This window comes from Mesitornis unicolor, unplaced genomic scaffold (assembly GCF_000695765.1).
Source record: "Mesitornis unicolor isolate BGI_N332 unplaced genomic scaffold, ASM69576v1 scaffold913, whole genome shotgun sequence".
Taxonomy (NCBI): Eukaryota; Metazoa; Chordata; class Aves; order Mesitornithiformes; family Mesitornithidae; genus Mesitornis; species Mesitornis unicolor.
The window spans coordinates 1-12,922 of record NW_010176501.1 but is presented as its reverse complement, the minus strand read 5'-3'; the positions used below and the strand labels follow the sequence as shown (position 1 = coordinate 12,922).

At 56.6% G+C, this 12,922-nt stretch overlaps 1 protein-coding gene across 1 annotated transcript; it reads left to right on the top strand.

Annotated features, from left to right (window-relative positions):
- The first annotated feature begins 6,129 nt into the window (after positions 1 to 6,129).
- On the top strand, positions 6,130 to 12,574 carry LOC104538509 (sodium-dependent neutral amino acid transporter SLC6A17). Its single transcript, XM_010181743.1, has 6 exons — positions 6,130 to 6,415; positions 9,170 to 9,327; positions 9,593 to 9,719; positions 10,373 to 10,554; positions 11,288 to 11,398; positions 12,329 to 12,574. The coding sequence occupies exons 1-6, from the start codon at positions 6,130 to 6,132 to the stop codon at positions 12,572 to 12,574; spliced, it is 1,110 nt and encodes a 369-aa protein (XP_010180045.1).
- The last annotated feature ends 348 nt before the right edge of the window (positions 12,575 to 12,922 follow it).

The following is a 12,922-nucleotide window of genomic DNA, read 5'->3' as shown; positions in this document are numbered from 1 at the left end:
TGTGTCATGATGCTAAAACGGGCCTGAGCGTTTGCATGGCGAGGACGTGGCGTGGAGCATCCCCAGCCCCATCGGCCACCGAGCTGCTCCCAACCCTTGGTTTCCAGCAAAGCATCTTTCGGGTGCCCTTGGCCTCAGGTACTCGTCTGCTCACGCCAACCCCATCCCGAATTCGTGCCTCTCTGTGTGTGGGTGTAAGGGAAGGGAGGACACCGGGACGTGGCTCTGCTGGTGGGGCTGAGCCACCCTGTGCCATCTCTGCAGGGTGGTGAGAGCCTGGCGCTAATTAACGGGCATCCTTTAAAGAAGAGGAAGAGAGGGAGCGGCCCTAATGAGCCCAGATGGCAAAAACCTTCCCCACGGAGCTGGAGAGGAAGAACAGGGAGGAGCAAACCTCAGCACTGAGTAGATTTAAGATGGAGGCATCTTGGGCAGGCCTTGGAAGGAGGTTTTTGTGGCAGAAGGTCCTCGGAGCAGGGCTGGGGGATTGGAGCTGCGACGCTTCTGCGTTGAAGGAAAAATCTCCTCTGGGGGCTTTGAAGCGGGGTTTGGATGCTGCTGGGAGGGTCCTGTGGCTTGTAAGGGTGGGATTCATCCTGAAGTGGAGATGCTTCCCAAAGGACCTGCTTTGCGGAGGCGATCCTGCTCTCCATGGGGAGCAGCAGGTAGGGACCTGATTTTCCCATTATTTGGTCTCAAAGCGGGGCTGCGCAGCCAGGGCTCCTTCCTTTTGCTCAGTGTTGCAGTGTGCACGGGGATGCGGAGAGGGATGCTGGTTCCTTCCCTCCGCCTCTCGTCCCCGGTCCTGGGTCACCTTGGATCCGTCCCTTCCCCTCCCTGCTTCAGGCTCCCCATTGCACCAAACAGCCTGGCCCTGGGTGCAAGGTTCCCCTGGCCCTGTGTGTGCCGGGGAGGATGAAGATCTGCAAATGGATGCTCAGATCTCCCAGCCTGAACCCAAGAGCGGCCTTCAGCCTCCCCAAACCCCTCTGTGCCTCTGGCCTCTTTGCTCTTCCCTCCCTTCCCTTGACCTTGATGAATTGAGCCAGACCTTTCAGGACCCAGAGAGACGGATGCTTCACCAGGACCATCTTTCCCTTTTGCTGGGGATTTGCCTGGCAGCGGGGCCGCAGCTGAAGGGGGAGAGGTGGTGGAGTAGGAAGGGACCAGCAGAGAGTCCCCATGGTTTAAATGTTCATTTTGAATTCACCAAATCCTAGCCCATGTTTTTTCCTGCCTCAGTTTCCCCTTCATGGACCCACAAGGTACATAAGTGTAGAATTTGGACATAGGAGAGGAGAAAACCCCACCTCATACCCATCCTGTGGACCCAGAGCATGTTTGCTGCTGGTGGCTGCTCTCAGAGGCTGCTGTAAACCCTCATCCCCTCCCTGCCTGTCTCTGCACCCCTGGGCCCAGCTGAAAGCTCTGTGAATGTGTTCCCAGCCGCTTTATTGCTCCCCAGATGCTTTCCTGAGAAAACAAGGATGGGCTGAGCCAGGACATGTGGCTCGGAGCATCTCTCCTTCACTGAACCACTGGCAGGGCTGGGGACGCGGTGCTTGCAGCTCCCAGTGGCCTTCGATCATCTCAAACAGTGGCTTTTCCCCAGTGGTCATTCCTGTATCCAGCTGGGATCAATGGGAGGCTTTAGGTGTAGCAAAGCAGGAGCTTCTCCATCTCTGCCCCTTCCCTGCATGGGGTGAATCCACCTTGTGCCATTGCTGGTTTGACCTGTGGTGGCTCCTGAGCCAAGGGAAGGAGTGGCCAAGGCCACCTCTGTGCAGAGGGGACATGGGGCATTGTCACTTGGTGCAAGGAGGAGCCCTGGGCTCAGCAAGCGGACCCAGAATTGGGGCTTTGCATTAGGGTTGAGGTCCTGCAAACGGTCGGACATGAAAGTACCCACTGGGGACCACCAAAATGGGGATCTCATTCCAGGAGATGCCTCAGGACACCGAGCAGTGGGAGATGCAGGAGGTGTTACAACCTGGTGGTGCTGTCCCCAGTGCCTTCCCTTCATAAAGCCCTGTGACAGCTTTCAAGTCATCACCAGCACCACCCCCAGCACAAACTGGTCCTTTCCCTGGTCCTGCCATGGGGAAAAGCCGTGGTCCATCTCCAGGCACCCGTGTGGAAGGCATCAACGTGGGTTTGACCTGGGCAAAAGGCATCCCTGGTTGAGCAGCGCAAGTGAGGTTACTGGAAGCTGTGGGCCCTGAAAGACCCTAATCTGTCTTCCAAAGAGAAAGAAAAAAATGCACATTTAAGAAAATTAAGGTCATGAGGGCTAAGTAAACAAGCTGCATCTCCATCTGTCAGTGACAGGGGTTTTCTATCTCTCTCCAGCCCGGAAAGCTCCTGGTTGTCAGCTGATTTGTCTCGTCTTTCTCACAGGGTGGTTATGATTTTTGGCAGATGAATTTTTGATTAAATTCCCTTTTCAATCCAAGAAATGGGTGGAAATACTTTGCTCGGGTGGATTTGGGCTGGGCTTTGCCATTTGAGGAGTGCAGACCTTGGGGTTGATGCAAAATGCTGTGGAAATTAATAGGAAGGGGCTCATTGAGCCTCCCCTGTTCCCTGGGTCCCTGTGCTGTGGGGGTCAGTGGCTTTGTGCTGGTTCTGACTGGACTCCTCTCATGGTACCAGTAAGGACGTGGATAGCAAACGTTGTGAATGCTGATGGCATCACTGATGGGAATGGTCCCCTCTCCTTCAGGTCAATGCCACTGTCACCATTTGGCAGCAGGAACCTCCCCATGGCAGCCAGGGGGACATCGTGACAAAGACACACCAGGATCAAGATTTGGGCCTCTACCATGGTTTCCCCCTGCTCTAGTTCAATTTGGGTGCATCTCCCATGGGGAGGAAGGCTTGTACCTCTGCTCCTTCCTCCTCGCCTCCTCTGGCGTCTCACCCCAGTGCCTGGAGAGCCCTTGCCCCAGCAGAGCAGCTACGCACCCCTTTTGATCCCCAAATCCTTTGGGAATGTCCTCAAGTCCTTTGGGAATGTCACTGTCTTGAGTGTCCTCTAAGAAGCTGAGGGCCTTTGAAGGTGCTGGAAGATCCCTGCTTTTTCAGGACCAGGGTCCTGCTGCCTCTCAGCTCCTAAGGATGACACTGGGGGGGACCTAAACCAAGGAGGGGAGAGGTGGAGATGCTGTGGGGTCTGTCCTGACCCCATCGCGCTGGCCTGGCTCAGCACCCCCTTCCTGGAGCTGGGCGTCTCCCAGGCTTTGCTTCAGGGGGTTGAGCTGTCCCAGGAGAGCAATTTGGGTGCCCTCACCATGGGGCACTGAGCTCTGGGGGCTTGGCCAGCAGATCCTGGGTCTTTGAGGCTCCATCTTTAATACAAAGAGAGACTTCAGTCCCCGAGGCCGAGTCCTCCTGAAGGTCTGAGTCACCCTTGCTCAGAAGGAGCTTGAGCAGCCGCTGAGCAGACAGGGAGCAGTGAACAACCTGGGGGTGATTCACCCTGTGCTGATCTCTACAGAGCCTGATCCAGAATCGATGGAAACCCTCAGTGGTTTCCTGGCTGCTGGATGAGGCCGTTTCCCCCTTGCTCCGTGCCTGTCCCCATCCTGGCCAAGGATGCTCCAGCCTTGGGCAGCCACGTGCCGGTAATTGCCACGATGGAGTCATGAGCGGTTTACGTGAATGAGCTCTCGTTAGGAAATTAAACATTGCTGGGCCAAGCTTGAAAGAATAATTCAAACGGCTTCTCCGGAGGAGCCGGATCCAGGAAAGATGTGGAGCCGCCGTGGTTGCTTGGCAACGGATGCAGCCGACAGCCGAAAATAGCTTTTCTAATAGGAACGGTGCCTCGCAAAGTGGGAACTTTCTTCAGGGGTGAAAAAGCACCAAGGTGAGGGCAAGGGAAGGTGAGGTTTCCTGCAGCCGATGCTTTGCTTCCCTCCTGTGATGGGTCAGGACCTCGGTGCCGTGGTTGGGGGTGGACTGTGCTGAAGCCGCTGCTGTGAGGAGGTTTGGGATTGTGAGCGGAAATGGGTCAAAAAGGTGGGTGTTTGTCCAAAAAAGGGAGAGCTGGGGATGGCTCTGGGAGATCCATCCTGCATCGCCCGTCCTGGTAGAGACCGGCAACCCGTGCTGAGGGTTGGCTGTCCCGTTGTGTTATTATTTGACTGCGCTGATGGGTTATCTGTGCAGTGTCACCTATGAGATACCACTTGGGTCTTGTAGGAGCTGTGAACTGAAGGAGAAAGCCCCCAGGGTGAGGGTGAGATGATGCTGCAGCCAGGCCAGGGTGGGACAGGTCCCCAGGCATGGCACTGTCACCCTTCCAGGGGCTGGTGACCAGCCTGGTGTCCCCTGGGGAGTAGGGATGGAGGGGAAAAGAAGCACGTGTGGCCCTTTGGAGGGTGTTTTTTCCAAGATGTGAGGTTTCTTGCAGGGTTTCTGCATCTTCTCCCCATCTGGGGTGGGAGCTGCCAGTCCAGCCTCAGTTGTCCCAGTATGGTGAGGAAGATTGTGGTGCTTTCATGGTTAAGGGAACCTCAGCCCAGCAAAGCGGATTTCCCTGATACCCCAAAGCTTTTCGAGCTGGGGACAAGCACTGTGGGTCCAAGTCAGGTTTATGGGCACCCCCAAAATGCCCTGGTGCAGGATCACTCCTGGTGCAAATACATGGCCATTGGTTTGCAAACACGACCCACAAAGCATATCCAGTCGTCTCCATGCTGATGGTGAACCCATGCTCCCTCCGTGGGTCCAAAAATTACCCAACCTCTGCCCCTCCTGGCCCCACACCCACGGGCTCTGGTGCCATTCATTCTGGGAATGAGTTGGCAGGGGCAAACTGGTGGATGCTGTGGGACTGGTACAGCTCTCCCTGGCCAAGGCTGGCCTGTGATGAAGGCCAGGAAAGCGGAGGGATGGCATGATCGATGGCTTTGCCTTGGTTGCTGCTGTTTTGTGGCTGTTATCGGTTGTGAAGCTGCCTGGGAAGATTTAGCTGCAGGCTGCCAGGCTTTGAAGTCACCCTTGATAACATCCAGGGATGTGTTTGTCACTGTACCAGGGTATTTGTCACTGTCCCTGGGTGTTTGTCACTGTCCCCAAGCACTTTGGAGCTGCTGTGGAGCTGGAGGGGACAGAGTGGGACAGAGAGGGCAGAGCCCTGGGGCACTGGGTGCAGTGTCAGCCCCAATGGGGACCAGCTGTGGGTCCAGGGTTGTGTGAGGGGACAAGAGGTGTCAGGGCGATGTGACCTGCTCTGTCACTTGTCACTGTCCCCCTGTGCCAAGGGGAGCTCCCTCCCATGGGTCACTGTGCTGTGCTCTTATGTGCATTAAGGAGAGGGGGGGCCAAGGGAAGTTTTCCTCCCCTTCTACTCTGGTGAGGCCACATCTGAAAAACTACATCCAATTTTGGGCTCCCCAGTTCAAGAAGGACAAGGAACGACTGGAGAGAGTCCAGAGTAGAGGCACTGGGATGATGGGGGGACTGGAGCCTCTCCCATAGGAGGAAAGGCTGGGAGAGCTGGGGCAGTTCAGCCTGGAGGAGACTGAGGGGGATCTCATTAATGCTCATCAATATCTCAAGGGTGTGGGACAGGAGGATGGGATCAGACTCTGCTGGGTTGTGCCCAGCGACAGGACAAGGGGCAATGGTCACAAACTGGAACACAGGGGCCTTAACCTGAACATAAGGAAAAACTCCTTTATGTGAGGGTGACAGAGGACCAGGCTGTGGAGTCTCCTTCTCTGGAGACACCCAAACCCTTGGCCGTGTTCCTGTGCCCCTGCTCTGACAGGGGTTGAACTGGGGGATCTCCAGAGGCCCCTTCCCAGTCTGGGATGAATGCAGATGCTCCTGGTCCATTTCTCATGGAGAAAGGGGCCCTTGGTATCCCCCAGCACAGAGTGAGGTCCCCAAGCGCTGGGTGACAAAGACCCTTCTCCCTCTGGTGCTGCCGGTCCCACCAGGACATCCCTGGGGTAAGGCAACTCCAACTCATCCTCTCTCGACCCCTTCTCTGCCCAGGTCCTGCTGATGAAGAGGAGGTGAGGCCAGAGCTGTAGCACACACGGGTGCTGTTCCCTGTGGGACCTCATCTCCTCCCCTCGCCCCATTCTGACCCCTCCGGGGCCGCGCGGAGCCGTCCCGATGCCGAAGAACAGCAAAGTGACGCAGCGGGAGCACAGCAGCGAGCATGTCACCGAGTCGGTGGCCGACTTGCTGGCCCACGAAGAGCCCGTGGACTACAAACGCAGCGTCCTCAATGTGACGGGAGAGACCTGGGACAAGCAGAAGGATGGGGAGGAGGATCTGGATGCGGAGAACCGGCCGGCGTGGAACAGCAAGCTGCAGTACATCCTGGCGCAGATCGGGTACTCGGTGGGGCTGGGCAACGTCTGGCGCTTCCCCTACCTCTGCCAGAAGAATGGAGGAGGTGAGGGATGGGTTCGGTCCGTGGGGCAGGGATGGGTTCGGTCCCTGGGGCAGGGACAGGTTCAGCCCTTGGGGTAGGGGTTATGGCCCAATCCCACCCAGCTGCATGTTGGGGTGGGGATCCCAGGGCTTATTTGGGCTCTGGAGGAGGAAAGGAGTGGCCAGGAGCTGCAGAGATGTGGGATCCTTCACGTTCCTCTGCCCAAATGTTGTCCACCTGCCCACTCCAAAATCAAGGAGAGATTGACCGGGAGCCAGGATTTCTCGCTGTAGCCCCCAATTCCTGTTGGGGCAATTTGTAGACTAAGTGGTGAAAAAATGAGAGAGTCCCCTTCCTTAGGTCCTGATGCTGTGTTGTGCAGCTCCAGCCCCTTCCCCAATCCTCCTTCCAGCTAGCCCGTCCTCCCATCCCACCGCATACCCCCTCCTTGTGCTCCCAGAGCCAGGTCTCTTCTGGCCATGCTGAGACCCGACACTTCACCACACTGATGAGAGGTCCAGTTGCTCACCGTTAATCCCAGCCCTTGAGACCCCTCCATGCAGGTCTCCTCTCCCCTTGCCCTCGCCCTGTTCCTGGTGCTGCATCACCCAGCGTTCCCCTGGCCCCAGCAAACCTGCAACGCTCTCAATAATTAAAACATCTCCGGTGTCATCTTCCCGATGACTCATTCTCCCAAACCAAGACGTGTGCAGTCAGCACTTCCCACCCCGGGGGCTGCTTGCACCCCCATCGCCCTCCCTTCCCGTCTGGGATGGAGCATGGCTCCTGCATCCCAGCATCTCCTCAGCCCCTGGTACATTTAAGATCCCAGCGTCCCAGTTTGGGTCAGGGTGAAGCTCGGTTTTGGGACGTGGTGTATGGGGTGCAGTAGGGGGGGTTGTATGCACAGCCCCAAGGAGGTCGGAGGCAGAGCCTGGGGTAAATCCAGGGTTGGGATAGATCAATATGGCCCTGCTGGCTTCATTACACAGCTCCCTGCAGCCGTTCTCTGGTTTCCAAGCAGGTTTTCCCAACTAAATGAGGTTGGGAACCAGCTCAGACTCAGAGAGCTCTGAAGTCCTACTTCTCTGTAAGCACTTAACCCAGCCGTGCCTCAGTTTCCCCACTGGCACAGCAGTTGCTAACCGTAATCAGTGTGATGAATGGAAATTTCTCAGCTCATGCTGAGGTCTCTGCTGTCCCGGGTGTCTGTGGGGGTGTAGCTCAGTGGTTCTGGGTGCTGGGTGGCAGCAGGAGGAACATGTGGGACCCATCTTGCTGTGTTGGTCCCCAGGGTTGAATTTGCTGTCAGTGTAGGGGGAGCATTAGCAATGCAAGGATGGGGAATTCAACCTGCAACAGCCCTGATGCCCACTGCAGTGGAGGAGATGGATGTGCTGGGGTTGAACCCGGTGGCTTGGCTGCATCCTGCAGTGGGACACAGGGGCACAGAGCCACCAGGCACCAGGACAAGCAGCTGGTTTTAGGAGCAAGTTGCTTCTCAGGCTCTCCCAGCCATTACCCCTTATTTTACAGATGGGGAAACTGAGGCACCCAGCTTCAGCAGCAGATTGCTGAGCTTTCCTGTGCTCCATATCAATCCCCTCTTTGCATCCGTGGGGGAGAACAGCCGCTTGCTGGTAGCGAGATGGGCTGGAGCCAGATTTCCAGGACTCAGTGTGCCGGGAGCTGGCAGCGCTGCCTGCCCCACATCCACACTGGTGATGAGGGCTGTTCACTGGTGCCCAGCTTTCCAGCGATCACTGGAAGAAAATCACCAATACTGGACAAATTAACATCTGAATTTATCCATCTGTCTCATCCCTGTCCGTTGGCAGGTTGGGATGTGGGTGCCCAGGAGCTGGGATGCTCATGGTCCTTCCCGAATTACGCCAGGCTCCAGCTCTGCCCTGCTTTCTGCCTCCCCTCCATCCTCCTGATCACCCCGCACCTTAATTTCTCTCCCCACCTTCTAACCCATCAACCCCCAATGTGCTGCTGGGGTGCTCAACTCGGGATGCTATTGCTGACCCCTCTTTGCTGCATTGGGTCCTGCTGGGGGTGGTGGCTGTTACCGGGGCACAAATCCAGCCCAAAGCAACCAGGCTCTGGTTGCTTCTGATCCCCTGTGCCCCGTGGGATGCAGCTGTGTGGTCCTGAGCCTGTTTCTCAGCCCTTGGCAGGAGGTCAGGGTAATTCATCAGCTGCAGCCTGAGTCATCGCATCCTTTACGGTTGTTTGGTTCTGCTTCAGGAGCTTCTGATTTCTCTCCTGGCCTCCTCTAATTAGGCAGAGATTAATGGAGTTTCTAAGTTGAGGTGTTTCTGTGTCCTGACCAGAGGACCTTGGGTGGTGAATGCTGCCGCTGGGGCCTCAGACAGGCATGAGCAAGCAGGACCTGGGGGAAGAGGAGGGCTCCTCCTTGTCCTTGTGTCCGAGGTGGCCGGGATCACATCTGTGTCCCCATGGGGTGGCTTATGGAGATGTCCCCTTGTGTGGGGTGATGTGTGCATACGGGTGCTGTGTGTCTTCAGGTGCGCTGGGGTCTGTCCTGCTCGTACCTGTGCTGGCAGGAGATGTTGCACCCTTCCCTTCCACACACATGTGCGTCCTCCTCTCCATCGCTGTCTTCTCTGCATTCCCAGCTCCAAACAAACCAAAGGATCAGGCAGATCCCATCCCAGCTCTGCCACCCCTGTCTGTCCCAATCTGTCCCTGTCTGTCCATCCTCAGCTGCAGAGATGGGTCCACACTGAGCTTTTTCTCCCCTGCCAGGTGCCTACCTGGTCCCGTACCTGGTCCTGCTCATCATCATCGGGCTTCCCCTCTTCTTCCTGGAGCTGGCGGTGGGACAGCGCATCCGCCGGGGCAGCATCGGTGTCTGGAATTACATCTGCCCTCGCCTGGGGGGCATCGGCTACGCCAGCTGCCTCGTGAGTGCACCCATGGGTGCCCCTGGGGGGTCTTTGCAAGCTGCAAAGTGAGGAGGTGGCCTGGAAGCAAACTTTGAGGGACCCCACGTGGAGGTTTGGGAGGTCAAAGGGAGTTTTTCCAGCTCTGGGGCTGGTTTGGGAATGGGGCTGTGCCCCCATCCCAGCATCCCTGCAGCCACCAGGTCCCTGCCCAGTGGGAGGTGTTAGGGACAGTGTCAGCACCCTGCGATTTAACACCGTGTCCTCCTTCCTCACCCACTCCCAGGTCTGCTTTTTCGTCGGTCTCTATTACAACGTCATCATCGGCTGGAGCATCTTCTACTTCTTTAAGTCCTTCCAGTACCCCCTTCCCTGGAGTGAGTGCCCCATCGTGAAGAACGGCTCGGTGGCCGGTAAGGGACGAGGGAGCATTTCCTGGGCAAAGGGGGCTGTGGGACACTGGGGACCCCCATCCCCTGCAGCTATCGCAGGTTGAGGACACTGGAGGTGTCTCCTGAGGCACTGGGTCCTCTCCAGCCAAGCTGCCTTGGTCAGACGGAGATGTGTCCCTTGGGTTGGATGAGTCTCACCCATGCTGTCCCCTCAGGGTCTGTCTCCACCGATGGGGTTTGTTGCCCGTTTGGGGATCCAGAGCTGGGGTCTCCGGGCTGCATTGGTGCTCGGGGCCAGGATCTGACCTGGGACCATGGAGTGAGGCAGCAAGGGCCAGGCAGGGCTCCCTAAGCTGCTCCATCAGTGCTCAACTGAGGTGTTGATCGAGCTAATGGTGTTTAATGGCATCTGAACATCTCTTAGGGACCCTCTGGGAGGTTTTACAGCAAACACAAATGTCTCTCCCTGTATTTAACATCTTATTTTCACCTGACAATGGCTTTATGTCCCATCTCCTTTTTTTGGCTAGATATGAGCCTCATTAATTCCTGTTCCTTAGTTCCCAGGGGTGCCTGCTTCAGCGAGTCCTTGCTATTAGTTGATGTTTACCCCTGAAAGAGGGTGGGTGACTCCCCAAACCCCCTCACGCTCTCCTGCCTCTGCTCGATTGCAGTCGTGGAGACCGAATGCGAGAGGAGCTCAGCCACCACCTACTTCTGGTACCGGGAGACCTTGGACATCTCCAACTCCATCTCGGAGAGCGGAGGCCTCAACTGGAAGATGACACTGTGTCTGCTGGTGGCCTGGAGCCTCGTTGGCTTGGCCATGATCAAAGGCATCCAGTCCTCGGGGAAGGTGGGTATCTGTGGCCACCTACGCCTGGCTGGGGTCTGCCCTTGGGGCAGAAACCTCCTGCCTGGACCACGCTCCCCTGCCCTGATCTGGGGTGGCTGAGGGATGCAGTGTCCCTTGGGATGCTCACAGCTTTTTCAGCGCTAGAGCCATCTCCGAGGGGATCAGGAGGGGATGCAGGGAAGAGGTTTAGTGCTGATACCTGCAGCAATGGCCCAGGGGTCAGATGCAGAAGAGTGTGGTCTCCTGGGACACTTGACTGTCCCTGTCTCCAGATGTGCTCTGCAAAACATCTGGCGCGTTAGCAGAGGGCAATGAGTCCCCAGCCCCAAAAGCAGGGGGTGGGAATGAGCTGAAGGAGCAGGACCATGGCAGGAGGTCTCCTCTGTCTGGGATGAAGCCCCATCCACATCTACTCAATGGGGCACTGGAAATGTGCCCTGTGCAGGGAACCAGTGGGGACTGCCTGTGGGGTTTTTCAGGGGTTTTCTGAACCATCCCCAGCATCTTCACATTCAGCAGCAGCCCCAGCAGATTTGCTCTCTTAAGTGTGTCCAAGCACTTTGCAAAACCACCGGAGCTTCAGCACTTGTAGCATCTTGCGCCACCTGAGGAGCAGAGCTCATTCTGGGGAGGGTGACCAGACTCATCAGCTGTCTGTGGGGTGGATATGGGGTGGCTGAGCTCAGCGGGCAGTAGATGAGGCGGTGCCCGTGTTGCATCCCTCTCGCCGTAGGTGATGTACTTCAGCTCGCTCTTCCCTTACGTGGTGCTGGTTTGCTTCTTGGTGCGGGGTCTCCTGCTGCGCGGGGCGGTGGATGGGATCATGCACATGTTCACGCCCAAGGTAAGGTCTCCAAGCCCAGCAGACTCCTCCTCCCAGCTTGTCAGACCCTGTTTTCCCTTCCCACCCCAAAACACAGAGTACCAACCTCAAACTACCTCAGAGATCCTGATATATCACCAGGATGTGCCTGAAATATGGGGCATGGCCAGGACTCACCACCCTGTAGCTGCTTTGAGCCCCCTCCTGTCACTTTTGGGTGCCCAGACACCAGGATGGGGACCTGGGAGTGAAACATTTAAAATCTTCATGGGAGGATGCTGGCTGTCAGCAAAACCTCTGCTGGTGGTACGCATCCATTAATTAAGCAGCTAATTAATTAATCAAGCAAAGATGTAGATGAATCAGCTCGGTTGACGAGGCTGTTAGAAGATATTAATTATGATCTCTTGATGAGTGAGGCTCAGAGGCCTCCTGGCTTGCAGGAGAGGGGGGATGTGGCTGGGGGATGGGAGGCTAAACAAACCCCCCAGCCGAGAGCTTTGATTTCAAGTGCTTGGGGCTCTCCAAGGACAGGAGATGGTCAGAGAAGGATGGGGACCTGTCACTGGGCAGCTCATGAGTGAGGGGACAGGGATATCAGGTCTCAAGGGCAGCTGGATGGTCCACTGGGAAGCTGTAGGGCTTTAAACTGGAAAATTGGGCACCCAGCTTGTGCTGTGGGGCAGATGAAGCACCCAGAGACATGGCCAGGCCAGATCTACACCTGATCTTCTCCGTGCCTCAGTTTTCCCCTCTATGGGAAAAAAGAAGGACGACCTAGGAGTGCTTGGTAATGCAAGACCTGATGGTGGTGGATCCAAACATGCCCATGGCTGCTCCAAACCAGCCCATGTTTAGGAACACAACCTTTTAATTTGGCTCTGGCTCCACCGGGATGAGTTGTGGGGCCACCAAACCACCTAACGTCCTCTTGTGTCCCCCCGCTCCAAGCTGGACAAGATGCTGGACCCCCAGGTGTGGCGGGAGGCAGCGACGCAGGTTTTCTTCGCCTTGGGGCTGGGCTTTGGAGGGGTCATCGCCTTCTCCAGCTACAACAAGCAGGACAACAACTGCCACTTTGATGCCACGCTGGTCTCCTTCATCAACTTCTTCACCTCGGTCCTGGCCACCCTGGTTGTGTTTGCTGTGCTGGGCTTCAAGGCCAACATCATGAATGAGAAATGTGTGGTGGAGTAAGATTTGCTTTTTCTTCCTCTGTTTTGGGGTGGGCTGCAGCTGGTTGTGGTGGGTCTGGAGGCAATGGGGTAAGTGCTCTGAAGCTGGGTGATACTGGTGGACCCAAATCCTGATGATCAGGACCTGAGTCTCCAGAGATGTCCCACTGCAGTGGAGGGAGGGGGTATTCAGCTCCTCCAACCTCAAATCCAGCCCTAAGGTGCAAATTGAGGGTAAATCCAACATGTCTGGGTTTTGCCCAGTTTCCACTCATCGCAGGGTCCACTTGTATGGAAGGTTAAGGGGGCTGCTGTGCTGTACCCCAGAAGCAGCTGGAGAAGGTGGGTTTGTGCACCAGTGAGCTGCACC